This window comes from Mustela nivalis (assembly GCF_964662115.1).
Source record: "Mustela nivalis genome assembly, chromosome: 9".
Lineage (NCBI taxonomy): Eukaryota > Metazoa > Chordata > Mammalia > Carnivora > Mustelidae > Mustela > Mustela nivalis.
In genome coordinates this window covers 45,108,168-45,130,937 of record NC_139028.1, presented here as the reverse complement: position 1 = coordinate 45,130,937, position 22,770 = coordinate 45,108,168, and the positions used below count along the sequence as shown (strand labels likewise).

The 22,770-nt window shown below is 39.8% G+C and overlaps 1 protein-coding gene across 1 annotated transcript in view; it reads left to right on the top strand.

Moving 5' to 3' along the window:
• The window catches only part of HEPHL1 (hephaestin like 1), a gene marked incomplete at both ends in the record, with an annotated part of 86,283 nt that overhangs the window by 13,416 nt on the left and 50,097 nt on the right, over positions 1–22,770 (top strand). The window contains 8 exons of the mRNA XM_082684105.1: positions 25–269; positions 8,246–8,458; positions 9,116–9,295; positions 12,927–13,181; positions 16,280–16,448; positions 19,159–19,298; positions 19,449–19,580; positions 21,182–21,393. Coding sequence (XP_082540231.1) covers positions 25–269; positions 8,246–8,458; positions 9,116–9,295; positions 12,927–13,181; positions 16,280–16,448; positions 19,159–19,298; positions 19,449–19,580; positions 21,182–21,393 — 1,546 coding nt within the window. The remainder of the gene's footprint in view (positions 1–24; positions 270–8,245; positions 8,459–9,115; positions 9,296–12,926; positions 13,182–16,279; positions 16,449–19,158; positions 19,299–19,448; positions 19,581–21,181; positions 21,394–22,770) is intronic.

Genomic DNA, 22,770 nt, shown 5'->3' with positions numbered 1-22,770 from the left:
AAATATTTTCCTTCTTACTTTTAGACTTGCAACCTTATTTCTTGAAAGAGGGCCCAACAGGATAGGTGGTCTTTACAAAAAGGCTGTTTACAGACATTACACAGATGAGACCTATTCCACGGAGATCCCCAAACCTCCCTGGCTTGGATTCCTGGGCCCTATCTTGAGGGCTGAAGTGGGTGATGTGATTGTCATCCATTTAAAGAACTTCGCTTCCCGACCATACTCTTTGCATCCACATGGCGTTTTCTACAACAAAGATTCAGAAGGTAAATATCAATCCTGTATTATCGGTGTCTTGTCTCTATTTCATAAGGAAGGCAATTGTCAGCTACAGTTAAAGGGATCGAAGAGACATGATGACACGGGTTGATTTGTCTTTTCTCCATCTCCTTCTCTCCCATCTCCATCTGCTCCTCCTGATAGAGAAAACTTCAAAAACACTATCAACCAACTTGACCTAATTGACATCTACAGAACGTTCTGTTCAATGACTAAAGAATGTATTTTCTTTTTGAGAAGTGTATTTTGAGAGGGTATATGAAAACTCCTCAGGATAGACAGTAGGCTGTGCATAAAATAAATCTAAATAAATTTAGGTTGCAAGGTGTATTCTCCAATAACAATGGAATTCAATTTGATATAATCAATGAAAGAAATCTTGCAAATTCTTGCAAACATTTGGAAATATACAGTATACTTCTAAGTAACCCATATGTAAAAGAAATCACTAGATAAATTGTAATTGTAAATTGAACTGAATGAAAATGGAGATAAAACCAAAATGGAGATATAACCAAAATTTATGGTAAATAGCTAAGAAGTACTTAAAAAGGAAATTTCGAGCTTTAGACACTTATGTCAAGAGAGAAGAAAAGTCTCAAATCAATAACATAAGCTTCCACCTTAAGAAACTAGAAAACAAAGAGGAAACAAAACCTAATGAAAGCAGAAAGAAAAAATAATAAGGACTGGAGCAGAAATTCAAAGGAGAAAACAGAAAAATAATATAAAATTGATTAAGCCAGAAGTTAGCTCTTTGAAAAAGATTAACAAAATTGAGAAAGTTTATCTAGTCTGATGAAGACAGAGGCCACAGATTACCAAAATCAGGAATGGGAGATGGAACATCACTTTGACCATACAAAAATTAAAAAGATTATGAATAAGGATTATAAGCAGTTTTATGCCAAAATATGAGACAACTTAAATGAAACTGACAAATTCTTAGACAAAAATTACCCAAATTGACTTAAGAATAAATAAAAATTTGAATAGACCTATAAAATGTAAAGAAATAGAAATAGCAATAGAAATAGACCTCTAAAATATAAAGACATGGAAAAGAAATGGAAAAAGCAAAGAAATGGAAATAGCAAAATCTTCCCTCAAAGAAAAACCCAAGCTCAGATGATTTCATTTATAAATTCTATCAACTACTAAAATAACAATAATGCCAATTCTTAACAAATTCTTTTAGGAAATAGAGGAATACTTCCAAATTCATCCTATGAGGCAAACATCATCTTGATACCAAAGCCAGATAAAGACAATACAAGAAAACTACCAACCAATATTCCTCACAAATGTAGACACAAAAATTCTTAACAAAATATTAGCATATTAAAATATGTTGACTTCAGCAACATATAAGGAGAATTATATATCATGACCAAATGGAATTTATCCGTTGGGAGAAGGGGGTGGGATTATGGACATTGGGGAGGGTATGTGCTTTGGTGAGTGCTGTGAAGTGTGTAAACCTGGTGATTCACAGACCTGTACCCCTGGGGATAAAAACATATGCTTATAAAAAATAAAAAATAAAAAAACAAAACAGAAATCACTAATAACTCAAAAAAAAAAAAAAAAGGAATTTATCCTATGATTGGAAGGTTAGTTTAACACTCCAAAGCAAATGTATGTTGGGGAACTTGGGTAGCTCAGTCAGTTAAGTATCTGACTCCCGATTTTGGCGCAGGTCATGATCTCAGGGTTGTCTGATAGAGCCCTGGGTCAGGCTCTATGTTGAAGGTGGAACCTGCTTAAGATTCTCTCTTCCTCTCCCTTTGCCCCTTCTCCAACCCCATTCATGCACTCATGCTCTCTCTCTAAAAAAAAAAAATTAAATAAAAAATAAATGAATGTAATACAACATATTAATAGAATAAAGGACAGAAACCACATGATCATCTCAAGAGGTACAGAAAGGCATTTAACAGGATCTAGTACTTATAAATTAAAAATTTCCAACAAACTAGATAGAAATAGACAGGTACTTCCTCATCCTGATAAAAGTTATTTAAGAAAAACCCACAGCTAACATCATGCTTCATGGAAGGGAGACCGAATACTTTCTTTATAAGATTGGGAATGAGGTAAAAATGTCTGCTCTCACTGCTATTATGAAATATTGTCCTGAAGATTCTACCCAATGCTGGGCAGGTCTGCTAGCAGTAAACTCAGTCTTTGTTTATAGAACATCTTTACTTTACCATCCTTTTTTGAGGGGTAGTTTGCTGGATATGGTATTCTCCATTTGCATTGCTCCCCAGCCCCAGCACATTGAGTATGTCATTCTGCTGTCTTTTTGTCTCCAGTATTCAGATGGGATGTCAACTGTTAATCATGTCAATATTCCCGTATATGTGATGAGTCATTTTTCTCTCACTTCCAGTATTACCTCTTTGATGTTTTTTCCTAACAATTTGACAACGATGTGTCTATGTATAGGTTCTTTGTATTTATCCTACTTGTGGTTCATTATGCTTCTTTAACGTGTAGATTAATGTTTTTGACCAAATTGAATAATTTTGGGTCGTTATTTTTACTTTTTTTTTCTGTCCCTTTTTCTTTCTTTTTCCCTTTGGCAGGCTATTATTACACATGTTAATATACCTGGTGTTGACCCACAGGCCTCTGAGGTTCTGCTTATTTTCTTTGATGTTTTATTTCTTTGATCTTCCCGCCCCCTCTTTTTCAGATAGGATAATTCTATTATATTCAAGTTCACTGATTCTTTTGCCATCTTGAATCTGTTGTTAAGGCCCTCTAGTGAATACTTTAAATAATTCATTGTACTTTTCAATGCCAAAACTCCAACTTTGTTCTTTTAATAATTTCTACCTCCTTGTTGAGATTTTTCCATTTGTTGAATCATGATGTCCTACTTTTCTTTAATTATTTAAACATGGTTTCTGTTAATGGCTTGAACATTTTTCTAATAGCTGCTTTAAAGTTTGTATCTGCTCAATTTTACATCTGGAGACAGAGATAATTTCTATTGGCTGCTTTTTTTCCCCCTGAGACTAGTTCACACATTCTTATTTCTTTGTATGTCTCATTTTGTTTTTCTTGTTGGAAACTAGAAATTTTTGAGCATATATTGGAGCAACTCTGGATTCAAATCCTTCCCCCATCCAAGGTTATTTTTGCTATTGGTTTGTTTTTTTGTTTAGTAACTTACCTGGGCTAAATCCATGAAATCTGTCTTCCCTACAATGTGTGGCCACCAAGGTTTCTGCTCTTTCTTTCTTTCTTTCCTTTTTCTTTTTTTTTAAGATTTCATTTATTTATTTATTTGATAGAGAGAGACACAGCGAGAGAGGAAACACAAGAAGGGGGCAGTGGGGAAGGGAGAAGCAGGCTTCCCGCTGATCAGGAAGCCCAATGTGGGGCTTGATCCCAGGCAGATGAAGGCAGATGCTTAATGACTGAGCCACCCAGGCACCCCTGTCTTTCTGTCTTTTTTCTCGTGTTCACTTTTAAGGCTGGCTTCTAAGGGGTCACCTCTAAATCTGCCTAGCTTTAAAGTTGGCAGATGCTGGGACAGAGATGTTCTTAAGCATCAGTAAATCCTCAATTCTCTGCAGCTGGAACTGTTGGTGGATAGAGAACACATTCAGAGTTTTGGTGGTTTTTGTCTGCCTTGGATCTTAGGGTTGTTTTTTGTTTTTTGTTTTTAAATTATGTTAGTCACCATACAGTACATGACTAGTTTTTGGTGTAGTGTTCCATGATTCATTGTCTGCGTATAACACCCAGTGCTCCATGCCATCCATGCCCTCCTTAATCCCCATCACGGGGCTCACCCATTCTTCCATCCCCCTCCCCTCTAAAACCCACAGTTTGTTTCCCGGAGTCCATAGCCTCTCATGGTTCCTCGGATTTTGCTGGGCCCTTTGCTTCTCCTCTTTGCAAGCACACAGCATTAGTCAGCTGGGAGTAGGTAAATAACTGATGTTCAGCAGTTGTTCAAGCATAAACATTGCTGAATGCCTTTATTTGATTCTGCAGCAGTGAAATGGTTGTTTTTCTCAATTTCGTTCCACTTTACATTACTTTTGGGGGATAGGATTTGCTGACTTCCTCACTCTCTATCTCTCTTTTTTTTTCTTAAGGTTTTATTTATTTATTTGACAGAGAGAGCGAGAGAGATAGCACAAGCAGGGGGAATGGCAGGCAGAGGGAGAGGTAGAAGAAGGCTCCCCTGCTGAGCAGGGAGCCCGATGCAGAACTTGGCCCCAGGACCCTGCTCAACCAACTGAGCCACCCAAGCATCACTCTCTTTTGATGAGTTTTTCTCTTGGCTACCATTGCAAGCTTGCTAGTCTGAAAGTCCCTGCTCAGTTAATTTAGTGTTTACTGTGCACTAGACCCAATGCTGGATACTGGGGCTGCAAAAATGAATAAATACATAGTTGTTCCTTCCAAGTTCATCTGGGGAGTGCTGGAGAATGAACCCAGAAGTCAGTGGGTGGGATTAACATTGATTAAGCAGTTCCTAGTATGCCAATGCCTATGCTAGAACTCTTACATACAATGTCTCACTTATTTTTATTTTAAGATTTTATTTATTTATTTGACACACAGAGATCACAAGTAGGCAGAGAGGCAGGCAGAGAGAGGAGCAAGCAGGCTTCTTGCTGAGCAGAGAGCCCCGATGTGGGACTCAATCCAGGACCCTGGGATCATGACCTGAGCCAAAGGCAGAGGCCCAACCCACTGAGCTACCCTGGCAACCATACAATGTCTCACTTATTAATGGGATTAGCTAGTGCTTTCTTGATCTCCATATGAAATACAGTTAATTATTAGGACTACTTAAAAATAAATTTTATCATTTTTTAAAATTTCAGAAAAACATAAAGAAGGGGTAAATATCTCACATTCTCATTTCCTACTTAAAATAAGCTTAAAACAAAAGATTAAACAAGAAGTAGTATATGAACATGGTTAGAAAATTTTAGGGGTGCCTGGGTGGCTCAGTCGGTTGAGCATCTGCCTTTGGCTCTGGCCGTGAACCGAGAGTCCTGGGATCAAGTCCTGCATCAGGCTCCCTGCTTAGTGGGAAGCCTACTTCTTCCTCTCCCTCTCTCTCTCCCTGCTGCTCTTCCTTTTTGTGCTCTCTCTGTCTGTCAAATATATAAAATCTTAAAAAAGAAGAAAATTTTATGAGTACAGAGAAGTATAATAAGAAAAGTAAAAATTCTTCTTATTTGGCTCTTATCTGAAAAGCAATCACCTTTAAAAATGTCTTCATCTTGGAGATTTTCTCATATGACACACATAGAAAGACCTCCTTTTAAGTTATGCAATATCCCATTGTATGAATATATCAGTCTGGTACATTGATGATTATTGATGGCTGATGATGATCATTTAGGTTGCTTTCATTTTGGGGTTGATACTGCCAATTCTACAACAAATATACCAGTTTATGTATTTTGAAAACCATTCTCAAAGATGTTTCTGGAGTAAATTCTTAAAAATAAAATTGCTGGTTGTATTCAAATACTCTTTCTTCTTTCTTTCAAAACGAATCGGCAAATTGTCCTCCAAAAAATTGCGCACTCTTCTGCTATTTGTTTATGAGCCTGCCTGTTTCTCCTACAACTTCACCAATCCTCAATATTCTCAAACTTGATGGGGTGAAAACTTGTATATTTGAATTTCTAAAAGCCCACACATTCTAGAATACATAAAACCAAATGAATGTTTTAAAAATATCCTTATTATAAAAAATAAATAAAAATATTCTTATATTGTTTACATTATATTGCTCAAAACCTTTGACAAATCAAAATTCCACTGACAAATCAAATAAAAATTTGATTTTGATTTGACAAATCAAAATTCCTTCCTGGGAATAACTTACAGAACAACTTAATAAGCTATTTCACCCTAAATCACTTTTTACTTTATATTCACGGTATATTTTGGATTCTAAATGATCTTCCTCATCTTGAGTGGTGACACCAAGGATTTGTTTGGGGACTCCAGCCTTTCCAGAGTACCTTTCAATAATAGCCATCAATACCTTTCAATAATAGCCATCAATACTTCCCAATAATAAAGAGCAAAAAGAAAGCATGTAAATAAATTGTGCAAAAAAGAGTCTCAAGAAAAATTATTACTTGTGTTGATTTGTATCATATAATCAAAGCAAAATGAGTGATCTCAGTTGAAGCCTCTAGACAAGTCCACTATCCACCCACCCTCCCCCAGCTACTGACGCTCAGTCTCTCCATATACAAATTCAAATGCTGCAAAGCTATGCATTTTATTCACAAGGCTTTGGTGTATGGTGTACAATCATGCCACTCATTCATTATTTTATTCAATAGATAGGTACTGAGCACCCATTATACTAAGCACTGAGGTAGACCTTGCATACAAAATTATGAACAAAAAACCCTGGGTGGTTTTTTTTTGTGTGTGGAATTGTAGTCTAAATTGAGAGACAGACATTAATTAAACAATTATACACACAATATTATACATATATAATTAAAACCTTGGGCAAGTGCTATGAATGAAAAAGTGATTTACTGAAATCTTATATGCCAGGTGCTGTGATAAATGTATTGTAGATCTTATGTCATGTAAGCCTCAACAACTCTGAGATAGGTCTGATAACTACCACCCTTTTTCAGATAAGAACCCAAGGCTACTAGAAGAGAAGGAAATTTCCCATGTTATAGCTAACAAGAGATGGATATAGGATTTGATTCCACTAGTCTAACTTCAATAGCTCTGAACTTAACCATTTGTTATACTGCCCTTCTCTCTGTGTGAATGCATTTTAGAAAACTGACCTAGTTCAGGGAGTTCGGGATTGCAGGTTTGTGAATGGATGGTGAATAAGTGAAAGAACAGAGAATGAATTTGGGTGTGTCCATATCCATCTCCTCGGCACCTCACCCCCCGGGCCTTCTCCCCAGTGCCATCCAGCTCCTCCCTTCTATCCAGGTGGTTATCAAACTAGTTTTAGCAGTGGACTTTCCTTAATTGAAAACCCTTGTGCAATCTTAGTTTACAAAACAGAGAAAGGGAATGCCATGCCTATAAACCCCTACCCACTCTGTGGTAGACCACCCCTCCACCTAGCAAAACCCCAAATAGTGGGGCACCTGGGTGGCTCAGTGGGTTAAGCCTCGGCCTTCAGCTCAGGTCAGGGTCCTGGGATCAAGCCCTTCATTGGGCTCTCTGCTCAGCGGGGAGCCCGCTTCCTCCTCTCTCTCTGCCTGCCTCTCTGCCTACTTGTGATCTCGCTCTCTGTCAAATAAAAGTTTAAAATAATAATAATAATAATTCCTATTCTGGTCAGCTCAACAGAATGGAGGATGAATGTCTTACTCTTCCTTCCTATCTTTCGTGAGAACTCAAACAGGTGCTGAATCAGTAGCAAGTGCCCAATAACTTCATTATTTCTTCTTATTTACTATTTATTATTAGAGAGAGAGCACGATGGAGGGAAGGGGCAGAGGGATAGAGAGAGAAGCAGACTCTCCACTGAGCAGGGAGCCTAATGCAGGACTTGATCCCAAGACCCCAAGATCATGATCTGAGCCAAAGTCAGATGTTTAACCAAGCCATCTAGGCACCCCTCTCCTTTCCCTTTTGAGTTGATGTTAAGTGAGGTGGATTCAGATCTTCCTGATTGACACAAGAGACCCATCCGAAGGGGTCCTTATGAACGTTTATTAAGCATCTGGTTTTGTGCAGGACACTTGATACACATCATGTCAGCTAGTTCTCAGGTCCCTGTGGGGTAGGTATCAACATTCTAGCTTCGCTGATAGAAAACCAAGGTATTGAGAATTTAAGTAACTTTCCCCAATCCCACAGAAAACAAATTTAAATTTATTTGATTTAAAATTATTTGATTCCAAAGCTCAGTGAGCTCTGCTCACTGTACCAAGCGATCTCTGTAGGTTAACTATGTTTTATCTTTTCTCGGAAGGAGCCCTATACCCAGATGGAACTTCTGGAAGAAATAAGAATGATGATATGGTTCCTCCTGGCAGAAACTACACCTACGTCTGGCCAGTGAGAGAAGAATATGCCCCTGCTCCAGCGGATGCCAACTGTCTGACCTGGGTGTACCATTCACACATTGATGCTCCTAAAGACATCTGCTCTGGGTTAATTGGCCCGCTACTGGTGTGCAAGGAAGGTAAGGAGCTCCTCCACCCCCAACACACACAGAAGCCTATTCCCAAATGTATTTGCCTCCCTTCCTTGCTCCATTTGAAGGTACCTTTTCTTCCACGTTTTCTGTAAGATTAGGGAGATTCTTTTAACATAGAAGGTTAGATTCTTCTAACAGCAGGGGCAGTAATTCAGACTTCTATCAAGGAAACATCATAGCATTCTGGAACTTAACTGCTTTAAGAAAGAAAGCAAACCAGGGATATACCATACTGATAGCCATTCATGCCAGCCCAACACTACACACAGGAAAGTGAGGAATGTAGCCAAATGGCTAGATTTGGTTTTGCTTTGATATTTCACATGCATGATCACTTTGTGATTTTGTTCCCTGTTAATTGCCTTAGTGTGTCTGTGTTCTGTCAGTAGCACTGGCTTCCTCCAGGAGCAAGGTTTTCAAGCCTCTGGTTGTGAGGGCTTCTGTTTTATGACTTTTCTCTTCTATGATTCTGTCATTTCTATTAAAATCCTTTGCTGCTTTCATGTTGTGATCACTCTTGTTCCTATAAGTCTTTGGCCAACTTCAAACTTACCTGATACCATTTGCAAAAGGCAAAAATCATCTTGATTTGATTCACTTTGAACTTTTTTCTCCACTTTTTTGGATGTCCCCCCTGGATAGGTGTCCTGAATAAATATTCAGGGGCAAGGACAGATGTGGACCGAGAGTTCATTATAATGTTTACTCTGGTGGATGAGAACCAAAGCTGGTACCTTGATGAAAATATCAGACATTTCTGCACTGACCCTGATTCAGTTGACAAAAAAGATGCTGTTTTCCAGAGAAGTAACAAAATGCATGGTGAGTGTCTCCAGTATTATCAAATATATACTGAATGCTTTTTATGGATCTGATACTGTGAGGGATGAAGAAACACAGAAAGTCTAACCTGGTTTTCTAGGATTGATAACTTGTGATAAGAATGGTTAGGAAGTGATAAAACACAGTCCATGTGAGAACATAAAACAATCTGAAAAGAGATGAGGCAATAGATATCCCCTGAATTGAGTATGACAAGCTATGGTACGGAAAATGGAAGAGTTAGTTATAATCAGGAAAGAATCAGGAGGTGATCCTAGAGAGGATAGGTAGGTTTATCCAGACAGGAGAAAGGAAAATGAATCACCACCATGTAACAATTCTGTGGTTTGCAACATTTTGCATTATTCCAGTAACCATTTCCTGAATGATTGCTAAATTTCAAAAATCATATTGTATGCTGTGTTTAAATACATACTTGTGAATTTGTTATATTTCCCAGCCATTCTGGTTTTTTTTTTTTTTTTAGTTTTTTTTTTTTTTTTTTGAGAGAGAGACAGAGAGGACTCTTTTATTCTTTTTTTAAGATTTTATTTATTTATTTGTCAGAGAGAGAGAGCACACAAGCAGGCAGAAGCAGAGAGAGAAGCAGACTTCCTGCTGAGCAAGGAGCCCCATGTGGGACTCAGTCCCAGGATCCTGGGATCATGACCTGAGCCGAAGACAGAGGCTTAACCAAATGAGCCACCCAGGTGTCCCAAGAGAGAGAATCTTTTTTTTTTTTTTAAGATTTTATTCATTTATTTGACAGACAGAGATCACAAGTAGGCAGAGAGGCAGGCAGAGAGAGAGAGAGGAGGAAGCAAGCTCCCTGCTGAGCAGAGAGCCCAATGTGGGGCTCGATCCCAGGACCCTGGGATCATAACCTGAGCCGAAGGCAGAGGCTTTAACCCACTGAGCCACCCAGGTGCCCCCCAAGAGAGAGAATCTTAAGCAGACTCCACACCCAGCATGGAGCCCAACACAGCTCAATCTCATGACCCTGAGACAATGATCTGAGCTAAACCAACAGTTGGATGCTGAACAGACTGAGCTCCAGGTATCCCTCCTAGACAATCTTTAAATCAACATTTGTTGAGCATTCACTATGTGCCAGACCCCATATTTGAAAATAGTGAATTTCTATAGTTATCCTTTCCATCAAGACAGACTACTTACTCACATCTGTTTTGCAGAAGAGTGGCTTAATACAGAATTTTAGGATGTGGAGATTATTAAGTAGTCTCATTCTTCTGTTTTCCCATAGAGTTCTAAGGAACATAAAGAACATCTTCAATGTAAACAAACACCCCATGTCATTCACTGATAAATTTCCTCCATATTTGCTTCTCTATCTCCCAGAACCCACCCTAACCAAGATTTAGTTATAAAATCAGAGAGAGGGAAGGAGCTGAAGATCACCTCATCTCCCCCATTTTACAGATGAAGAAACTGAAGTCAAGAGACCCTCAATGATTTGGGGTGCCTGGGTGGCTCAGTGGGTTAAAGTCTCTGCCTTTGACTCACGTCACGATCCCAGAGTCTTGGATCAAGCCCCACTTCCGGCTCTCTGCTCAGCAGGGAGCATGCTTCCCCCCACCCCCTTGCTTCTCTGACTGCTTGTCACCTCTGTCTGTCAAATAAATAAATAAAATCTTTAAAAAAAAATGAGAGAGGCCATCAATGCCTTGCCTAAGGTCAAAGTGATAATTAGGGCCAGAGTTGCTTGAGAGAAGTTCAGAAACAACTCCTTCAAGGAGGAGCCCAGAGCAAATCAATGTTAATTTGGTTGTGTTTGATTCCAAAGTGCGTCAAGGTGTAAGCATCAGTAACTGACGATTTCTATGGCGTCGCACACCCTCTCTCTTCTTTCTAGTGGTATTTCAGCAACCTTGTATGAGGGGAGTATTTTAGTGTTTGGACAATATTTTAGGAGGGAAGAAGTAAAGGAGAGAAGGGAGGGAGGCAGGGAAGGAATAAAGGATGGAATAAAGAAAGACCTAAATTCTAGACATTGCTGTATCCAATCAACTTTTACCCACATGATTTACAAAATGGTGGCAATGATCTCAAATCTTGCTGAAAACTACTGTGATGGTTTACAACTCAGCTGCCCACAGAATTCCTCTCACTCTTTCAAATGAAAATGTCCAACACAAAGGAATCAATTACATAAAGCAAATACGGACTGTATTTAAAATAAAAATGAGCCTGGGGGTCCCTGGCTGGCTTACTTGTAGATCATGGGACTCTTGATCTCAGGGTTGTAAGTTTGAGCCCCACACTGGGTATAAAGATGACTTAAAAATAAACTCTTAAAAAAATAAAAAATAAGGGCATCTGGGTAGCTCAGTTGTTTAAGCATCCAACTCTTGGTTTCAGCTCAGGTCATCATCTTGTGGTTGTGGGATCAAGCCCCTTGTCAAGCTCCACACTCAACCCGGAACCTGCTGGATATTGTCTCTCATGCACTCTTTCTAAGATGGATAAATAAATACAATTTTTAAAAATAAATAAATAAAAATAAAAATCAGCCTTATGCAGAAGTAGATGTTTGCAATCAATCTTGCACATGTTGCATGGGGCACTGGGTGTGGTGCATAAACAATGGATTCTGGAACACTGAAAAGAAATTAAAAACAAAACAAAACAAAACAAAAAACCAGTCTTCTTTATCGATCTAATAGTAAAAGAGACCTAACCAAGAATAGAAGAACATAAACTTTAAAAAATAAAAAACAACAAAAACTAGTCCATAGAAGATGCTCAATCAATATAAGATTTATTGATAATTTTATTTAAATTTACTAAAATTATTTAGATCAATTGTGCTGCCTTAATCATTGTTATCTTAGTAACAATTGCTTTTTCACTCAGTTTGAATCTAAGAAACGATGTTATGACTCTTGGTGGGTACTAAGGAGGGCACGTATTGCATGGAGCACTGGGTGTGGTGCATAAACAATGAATCTTGGAACACTGAAAAAAAAAATAAAATTACAACCCCCCCCAAAAAAAACCAACTCTGAATCAAGTTTTCTTTTGCACTTGTTCAAGTCCTGTGCTGTTCAGATGATTCAAAAGATGAGGTCTCGGACTTCCAGCCCAAGTTGAATCAATTAAATGTTGCCCCAGCAAGACCTAATACCAACTGTTTTTTCTCCCTGCTTTCCTTTTTCCTGCTCACTTTGGTTACTTAAATTAAGTAGCTCCTATGTGCCCGCTTTTCTGCTGGGTCCTGACAGCTGAGGAATGAGTGACACAGCGTTTCCAATGTCAGGGAACACAGTCCTGTAGGGAAGTCAGGTATGAAAATGGAGGATCCTTGGAGGAAGTGGCTGAGCCATCCTGAAAGTCTGAGCAGTGCTCTGTTCACTTCTGACCTCATTATTGTGTTCACACAGCAGCTCCAAGGCTGTTTTTCCTGCGTGCTCATCTCTACTTTTATTAAGTGCTTTTCTCTCAAAAAACCCAGTACCTTTCATTCCTTTCTGGGACCATAGCTTATGAAAGGAGCCATGCTTTTCTGCACAAAAACATTACAACCGACGGTCAGGGCTAATTTTTCAGCCATGTTAGTGTGTTACCGCCTCTACAGGGGAGACTCTTCCACCAGTGTGTTTCTGTTTTTCAGCCCTCAATGGATACCTCTTTGGAAACCTCCCAGAGCCTGAGATGTGTGTTGGTGAATCAGTGTCCTGGCACCTCTATGGGATGGGGAATGAGATAGACATCCATTCCATCTATTTTTATGGCAACACATTCATCAGCAGAGGGCATCGGACTGATGTCGTCAACTTGTTCCCAGCCACCTTCCTGACAACGGAAATGGTAGTTGAGAATCCTGGGAAGTGGATGATAACTTGCCAAGTTAGTGATCACCTACAAGGTAAAAAGAACGAAGACCAGTGTAGTGTGTGGAGGTTTCGAGGGAGAAGATTATACCACACAATGATGCTCGTTCAGTGTCTGTTGTTAGATAGGTTCTTGTGTTATACTTAATTTGAATATAGAGGAAAATGTACAATGCTCATTTATTTGTCATCCTGTCAACAGATATTTATTCATCAACTCCCTATAAAAAAGCTGGGAGGTGAATGAAAGAAATGGTAAGACCTTCAAGGTAGTAGCTAGAATTAGTTAGAAATTCACAAATGAGTAAAATTTTAGGCAGAAAGATAAATGCTCTTTGTTTGTTAGAGTTATTTCTCTAGAACAAGCAGAGGGACTTCCTGAGAAATTAGTTCCTAATCTGAGTCTTGAAATATGCGTAGGAATTGAACAGATGCAGAAGGAAATAAAGGCTTCCCAGGCAGAGTTAGCACCATGAAGCAGGAAAAAGACATATTCTGTATGAGCAACTGTAAATAGAAAAATAACATTTTAGCATTGGAGATAAATTTATACATCATCTGGACCAACCCACCATCCAATTCTTGAATTTCCTTTTGGACATCTCTTTGAAGTAATTGTAGCAACCCCTTTCATCCCTGGGCTGCTCTGTTAGAATGCTCTTCCGTATATTGAGACAAGATCCAATGATAGTTGCAAAATCCTATTATTTACATGATAAACATTTTTTTTTTTTTTACTTAAATGCCTATTGAATGACTTAGTCTTGGTCCCTTGGGACCACACAGAATGGTTCTCTACGCAGCTGGACGATAGGCTTATGCTGGAAGAGTGATAAGAGAAAAGCCTACAGAGGTAGAGCCTAGCGAGAGGAGATTTAAAAGGCAAGACTAAGAAGTCAGGACTGTGTCTGGAAAGCCAAGTGGGTTCCTCCACGTCCTTAGGCACATTAGTGACATAATCAGTCAGCAATTTAGGAAGATAAGTATGATATCTGTGTGCAGAAAGGATTTGATGGAGAGATTCTGGCCATTGGATGCTAGCTAAGAAGCATTGTCAACATTAGAGTTAGATATAGAAAAAGTCTGGCCTAAGATGGTGAAAACAAAATAGATTTTTAAAAAGGTGTCAGTGGAATAGACACGGGAGAAGTAATGTGTGATTAAATTTGGATACCGACTCATTACCCACAGTCACCGGCAGGTACAAGGATGCAATTCTCCAGGGCATCTTTGATACCACATTCTTGTTCCTGTCAACCTTAAGCATCTCGTATTAACATTAGTCTGTTGGGTTATTCCAATTCAATTCAAGTCAATAAATGTTGACTGGATCAGTAAATATGTACCAGATACTGTTCTGGGAAGACAAAGTGATCAAGACAAGATTCCCATTCTTATTCCCCCACCCCCAGTTTTATTGAGGTATAAATGACACATAGGAATTGCATATACTTAAGATTGAAACTTGATTGATTGATTCATTCATTCATGAGAGACAGAGAAAGAGCCAGAGGGTTCTAGAAGCAGGCTCCCCACTGAGCGGGGATCCCAGTGCAGAACTCCATCCCAGGACCTTGGGATCATGACCTGAGCCCAGTCAGATGCTCAACCATCTGAGCCACCCAGGCACCCCTGATGTTTTGATATACGCATACTGTGAACTCATCATCACAGTCAAACTAATTTACATATCCGTAACCTCGCATGGTTATCTGTGTATAAGTGCACGTCCATGCTAAGAACACTTGAGATCTCAAAGAGTACAAAGTTTCAGTTATGCACGATGAATGCATTCTGGAGGCCTACGTACAGCATAGTGACTATGGTCAATACTGTAGTGTGTACTTGAAATTTCCTAAGAGAGTGGATATTAAGCGTTCCTACTGCAAGATTCCTTTTCTTACAGGGCCTCATGCTGTCATATGTAGGAAGAAACTAGTTCTAAAATCAAGGCATTTGCAGCTATTTGAGACTAGTAAGATTGCGAAGCAGGGACAGTGGTTGTGGACATAAGCTGGTGTTTGTACATTACTGAAATATAGTTTTTCTTAAATTGTCCATACCCTCAGAAAAAAAATTATCATAAAAAATTAGAAAATACACTTAATTTTAAAAATCAATAAACCTGTCTTAGGATAATGGTGTTACATTTTGAGGAACATTCTTTCTCTATTTTCTAGACTTTTATACACAAATGCATGTTACTTATAAAATGAAATGAATCTATTACTACTGCCCTTTATCTTAGTTTTCCCACTTATTAATATATTAGAAATATATTTCCATGTCAGTGAATATAGAGCTACTTTGTCATTATTAATCCTCCCAGTGTCCTTTCAAAGGAGATGATGAATTAGCCAACCCAAACTCTATGGCTTAATACTTGTATTTTCCCCTCATTTTCGGGGGGGGGGGGCTATGATAAACCATACTGAAATCCTCAGTTTACAGATATGTTGCAATTTTGTCTGATATTTGTCTGATATTTCTTTAGGAAAACTCTTAGATTTAGAATTCTTGGGTCAAAGAGTTTGTTTTTGCTCTTAAAGTTATGGACGGATACGCATTGCCAAATTCCCTTTTACTCTTTGCCCTTAGGGTGTGAGCATTCCCCATTATCTGCCAACATTGAGAATTGTTAGTGTTTCCAATCTTTACCAATCTGATAAATGGGCAACAGTGTCGCTTGGTTACTATTGACATCGAACTTTTTTTTTTCATGTGTTTATAGGTCGATGGTATTTAGAAAGATTTTGTGAATAATCTATTGATGTCCCTTGCTCATTTTCCACTGGGAGATTGACTTTCCTCTTTTTTATTTGCCAAATATTTTTACACATTAATCTTTTGTCCTATGGGTTAAAATATCCCCCCCACTCACCATTTATCCTTCCCTTTTAACTTCATTAAGGTCCTGTTTTCTGTACAAAAGTTTTGTTTGTTTGTTTACTTTTTTAGTCTAGGTTATATTTTCATGTATTTCATTGATTTTCTGTTTGAAATATATTCTTGAAATTTTTAATGAAAAAATTTTGCCTTCAATGTTTACAAAGTCAAATCTAGCCGTCTTCTCCTGTCAGATTTCTTTTGTGAGCATTTATGCTCTGGCTTGTGGTTTTCCTCCCTTCTGCAGCTGGCATGCTGGGACAATATAATGTTGGTAACTGCAAAGGTGATATTCCTCACCCCAAAATGAAGGGTCAACAGAGGCACTACTTTATAGCGGCTGAAAAAGTCCTTTGGGATTATGCTCCTCAAGGCTATAACAAATTCAGTGGTCTTCCCCTAAATGCTTCTGGCAGGTAAGTACTCTTTGCTGGCCGTTCTAACCTTCTCATAAGAGAGAACCCTGTTAGACCTTTACCTGGGACCTCACTGGTATCCCTAGCCCTTTTCCATAGATGACACAATGACACCACTTAAAGGGTTCTGAGCCCCATAATGTACATATGGCTGAGAATTGGTGGAGTATTTATTGTGTCATGATTGGCTGGTTATATTAAAGCACTACGTTCATTCATTCATTCATGAAACGTTTCTTGAGCACCTACTGGGTGTAAATTGCAATGCTAAGTGCCACGGGAAATACTAAGCTGCCAGAGAATAGAATAAGGCCTTTGCACATGTGGAGATGACTGTTTTGAAGAGAGAATAAGACAGGGCTCTCTTTCAGTGGAGGTGAACTGGCCAACAAAAGTTACCCTTTGTGGTTCAAGGACAGCCTGCTAAGTTATGCCCCCTCTACCCAGAGTGTCCTTTTCCTACCTATCCAGCAAAATGTAATTTTTCCTTCAAAATCTAATCCTAATGTTACCTCTTAAGTAATGCTGCCCCTGACTCCCAAGTCTTTAATCATTTTCCTCTCATAGCATGTAGTATTTTTCAAATTAAATCTAACAATCCATTAAGTAAGTGGATGTGGACACTGTGAGTTGTTATTATAGAATCCTGTGCAATGATGTCTGTGAAATAATTTTAAAATGTGCAGTATGATACCAAGAATGGTCGTTATTGCCCTATGATCCCTTTTGTGTTGGAGGGAATGTTTTTAAAATTCTCTTTTTGATGGATAAGATACCCGTCATTTGTTTCATCGTAAATCTATTGATTGATTGATTGATTGATGCCCTTGAACCTAACCTAAAGAATCCATATGAACCATATATGAACCTGTTTGATATCAACACTCTAGATTAGCTAGTATTTCTCTGTAAACAGAATAATGAGATTGGCATTGGGAATTTTGTCTTAGAAGCCTTCCAGAATTCTGAAGCACCTTATAAAAATGAAATATTAGGGGTGCCTGAGTGGCTCAGTCATTAAGCATCTGCCTTCAGCTCAGGTCGTGATCCCAGGGTCCTGGAATAGAGCACTGCATCGGACTCCCTGCTCAGTGCAAAGCCTTCTCCCTTTCCCACTCCCCCTGCTTGTGTTCCCTCTCTCACTATCTCTCTCTCTGTGTCAAGAAGAAAAAAGGAAATATTAAAGCATATTTAACTGATAATTAATGTGATATATGAAAACACAACATGAAAATTGACATGAGGGGCGCCTGGGTGGCTCAGTGGGTTAAAGCCTCTGCTTCGGTTCAGGTCGTGATGCCAGAGTCCTGGGATCGAGCCCTGCATCGGGCTCTCTGCTCAGCGGGGAGCCTGCTTCCTCCTCTCTCTGACTGCCTCTCTGCCTACTTGGAATCTCTGTCTGTCAAATAAGTAAATAAATCTTAAAAAAATATTGACATGAGGGTTGCAGAGAGGTGTAAGGCAGTGTTCCCACCCTTGGATCAGAAAGAGGCTGTATGCACAGAGAAAAATAACTTGGCAAGTTACAAATAAGATCAAGATGAGTTGTTTGGACTAGTGAGTTCTCTGGGTGTTCAGAGAGAGCTAAGATAGCCAAAGAACACTTCACAGAGGAAATGGGACTTGAGCAGAATCTTAAAGAATAGTGGAGTTTATGTAAGTGAATCATTAGGAGGGAAATTTTAGATGCAGGGGTCAGTGAGATCAAAATGATGGGATGGGGAATTTGTACAGGGGAGTGGAGGTTTGCCTAGAGCCATAGGGAGAGGATTGGGTAAACTGGATCTCAACCCCAGAGGTCCTATAATCCTTTTGAACTTTATCTGATTGGAGGATGTAAGCAGGTGAAGATGTTAGAGCAGGAAATGGCAGTGAAAATTACCATCTTGGAGGTTAGTGTTGTAGTAGCATGTATGCTGAGGGAGAACCTGGAACGAGCCGAGGCAAGAGGGAGGGCATAGAGTGTGTAGCTGGAGCTTCGTAAAAGGTTGCAAACACAAGGTGAAGGGGGCAGGTACGGGGGTTGTGGCAGTGGGGAGAAAGGCAAGGAAAAGAGGCAAAAAGGGTGCAGAGAAGGAAGGATGAACAAGATAAGGAGATAAGGCAGAGAAAGAAGACAAAGTCAGACTGTGTGACTGCAAGAGTGGTGGTACCATCAGCAAAACTAAGGCCTCGAGAGACAGTGCTAGTCAGGATTCACACCACTGTAGTGAATTTGGTATGTCATGTATACAGTTTATACGATGACTCTCCATTGACTAAACTATTTGGTTAACTAGACACTCCATACCTTAATCATGCCAGATATGAAAGAGCTTACTAAAAGCAGAGAATATTCATACTGACATGAGCAAGAGAGAGAGGGGTACTTACTCTGGAAAGAAACCGGTTAGCTCTTTACTTTGTAGAACGCCATTCTGGGACTCCAGCGCCGGTAAGTATGGAGTTCACCTGTGTTTTCTTCAGTCGCTGGACCTCTGGGGAAGAAAGTATGGTGGCTAAGAAAGGAATGAGCTTGACCACCATCCAGCCCTCTGGAGACTTTCAAAGCTGCCTGACTATTCCTGGGAACTTGGTTGAAGACTGGGCCATCTTTCCTGGGGAGATGGGTGGGTGAATAAGCTAAGATAATGGAAGGAAGCTCCATGATTAAGGCATCTGGTGGATATGTAGAGATGTGGTCTCAGTCAGGTTCCTATTCTTTACACAGTGACTCCGAGTTCTACTTCACACAAGGGGACAACAGAATTGGAGGAAAATATTGGAAGGCTCAGTATATGGAGTATGTTGATGCAACTTTTACTCGAAGAAAGAGACTCTCTGAGGCAGAAGCCCATCTTGGAATTCTTGGTAGAATAAAACCATCTGTCATGTTTTGAATGGGGGGAGAGGTCTAGTGGGGCATATATGTATATGGAATGATTCTTCTTCTCCTGCCTGTATTCACTTCCCTCTGCCCCTTTTCATCCTCTTCTCCCTCCTCCTCTTGATATCTTTCAGGCCCCGTCATCCGGGCAGAGGTGGGTGATACCCTGCTAGTGACCTTTGCCAACAAAGCCGACAAAGTCTACAGTATTTTGCCCCATGGCGTGATCTATGACAAGGCCTCTGATGCAGCCCCAAACATAGATGGTGAGTCTCAGCCTGACCTCGTGGAGGAAAGAGGATTAAGGAACAGAGTAGATTTGGGTAGATTTGGTTCATATGCTTTTCTAACCAGCCCTGAGAGCTTGTGTCAGCTTGTGCCTTACTCTTTCCTTACTAACGCAGATGATGACACTCAACCACACAGGGCTTCGAAAGGAGCTCGAGAAAATTCAGAGTGGGGTCTGCTCCACAGTAGGCACTTAGGAAATGTTCATTTCTTTCCTTTTCCCACAGTAATGTAATAAGTCTCAAAGTGAGTTACATTCACAGTCACCCCCACTTCCCTAAGATGGAAAGTTTTTCAGCCACAGGTTACACGGGATTCTGTGGGTGACAGCTGAGGGTAAAATCTAATTTCCAGGGTTTGGTTGACATCAAAATCCTACACATGGTCTTCGCTCTGTCTCTGTTGACAAATATTTATCTACAATCAGTCTTATGTGCTTACTATCATATTCAGCCCTCCCCATCACAGAGTAGGTAGCAGAGACTCCCTACATGTAAGAAAGGGAGCTTCTGCCCAGCGGCCACAGAAACTCGGCTTCCACTCATGATACTGCTCTTGGGAACCTCCTAGTCTCCTTGGAAGTCTTCCCCATCCCTGCAACAGACATCACAAATGTCTGGGATACTTCATGCCCAAGGATGGGGCTAGGCCCAGTTCAGAGCAGGCTTTGAGGTGATGGTAAGAGAAGAGAAGAGGGAGGACTGGAGGGAGAATTCCCCCTCCCCAGACCCATCATCATTCCCTGCTCCTGTAGCAACCTCTCTCCTACCTGTACTTTCTCCTTGGTCAGAGTGCTCATAGTCACTCTGTGTGTGTGTGTGTGTGTGTGTGTGTGTGTGTGTGTAGGAACATCACCAGTAACAGCTCAAATGTCTGTATTTTCTATCATTTTCCTTCGCAAATTTATTGGGTACCATTTTGCAAAGCTCTGGAGAAGGTGCAGAGAGTTTTTGGCCTCAGCCTGGCTGGAGAGACTCAACGTGTTCATTTGGCACTCCAATGTGTGGGTTGAGTGCCAAGTCTTTAGAATCAGACAGCCCTGAGTTTGAATTCCAGACCTGCCACTTACCAACTTTGTCACCCTGTGTCTTCCCTTACCTCCTCTATCTCATGGTTATTTGGCTCATTTCCCAGTTCAACCTAGATTTCAAACTGTTTAAGGATAGGGCTCTTGCTTAACTTTTGGGGGTACCCTCTGCAGTACTGAGTACAATGTATTCCACATATGAAGACACTCAATGAGAGTTTGTGGATTTACATTTAATTGGTAGAGAGGCAATTATCACTCTTTTCATATTTGCTAACCCTAGTATTTGGGTAAGAAAGAGTATCTGCAGAGACACTAAATGTAATCCTGGAAGAAGGATGACCCTTGGATATAAACTGCTTCTATCTCATAACAACAGACTGTGGCAGTGAGCTCCCTGGTAAGATACACAACTGAAAACAACTGCCCTTCTACAAAATACATCAGAGAGAGACCCCAGGGTTGGAAGACCCAGTCCGACAAATTTAATGTTCTTGGCTCTTTTTTTGAGAGTGACTTTCATCTTTCATCTTTCATCTTTCATCTGCTCAGGATTTCTGAAGCCAGGGGCTCATGTGAATCCAGGTGAAACCTTCACATACAAGTGGACGGTGCCTGAGAGTGTAAGCCCGACGGCAGGTGATCCCCCCTGTCTGACCTATCTTTACTTCTCAGCGGTGGAGCCTATCCAGGACACCAGTGCTGGCCTTTTGGGGCCCTTGCTAGTCTGTAAAAAGGGTGCTCTCAATGCCGATGGGACACAGGTAGGCCATCAAAGGGCACTAAATTCTCCTCAGGGTTGTATATGGGAGAGGGCAGTAATATGGCTAGGGATTAGAGGATAATAAGATGTCAGGTATGAAAAAAAATTTTTTTTTAATTTTCCTCCATCTTAAAACTGACTTAAAATACAGAATGAGTATTTTATTTTTTGTAAATTTAAGATCTGAATTTAAATTTTTTTTTGTACAGATATTCTTTATTTTAATTTTTTGTTTTTTTTTATAAACATATATTTTTATCCCCAGGGGTACAGGTCTGTGAATCACCAGGTTTTCTCACAAAACAAACTGAGGGTTGCTGAGGGGAGGGGGTTTGGGAGAAGGGGGTGGGATCTGAATTTAAATTTAAGGTAAGTTTAAGGTCTGAAAGTTACAGATGCCCACCCAGAAACCCAGGATTTCTGTTTGTTGTGGCTGAAATTTGGTGGGTCCCTGTCCCTGTGAATTGCTTTAATTCTAGAATCTTCAGAGATCTACATGTGTGAATTGGGACCCCTTCTTCTTGGACAAGGTTTCTCAAACTTGGCCACATGTTAGAATCACAAAGGGGACCTTTTAAACATCTTTCATTCCAGTGCTCCAAACCGATTAAACCAGAATTTCCAGGTGCTTTTCAGTGTGTAGCCAGGGTAGAGAACCACTGTAACTCACCACGGTAAGCTGCAAGTGAATCACTAGTCAAGGGCACAAGAAAGCATGTAGATAATTTCTTGAAAGTCCCAACTTGGAGGCATTGCTGGTTGCATTGACTAGTGTGGCAAAGCATAGTATTTCAAGCTATGACTACATGATATTAAAAACATTGATGAAAGGAGGAAAATCTAATCATATAACCATTTCAATTTATTACACTAATCAGAAATAGCAAGACTATTTATTTACATGGTATATTTTATAATGTTTGGCATTATAAGCACCCACTTCTAGGCTCTAGGGGATTTCTAGGTAGAGGACACAAAGTGTCTTGGTCCACCTCAGATTTTCATTTCCCTGCACAAAGTGCCAATTGTGGAAATATCTATTAGAGGCTCAATGTGTCACTGGTCCTCTAGGTGGGCCCTCAATAATGTATGTGTAATAAGATTGAACAGTTACACTGTACCCCAAAGTTACATAAGGCAAAGCAGAATTACCATTCCTATTTTAAAGTTAAAGAAACTGAAGCCCAAATACATTGAGTGATACCCCAAGTAGTAAGTAGTGAAACTCAACGGTAGAGTTGAGGGCTTTGGATTTCCAACTTTGTTTGTTTTCCCAATACAATACCCTTCTTCCTATAGCTAAATACTGAAGCCCAGAAAATTGAGTGCCAGAAAACTTCTGTGAGGTAGTTCTGATTTTGTCCCTATTGCATCCATT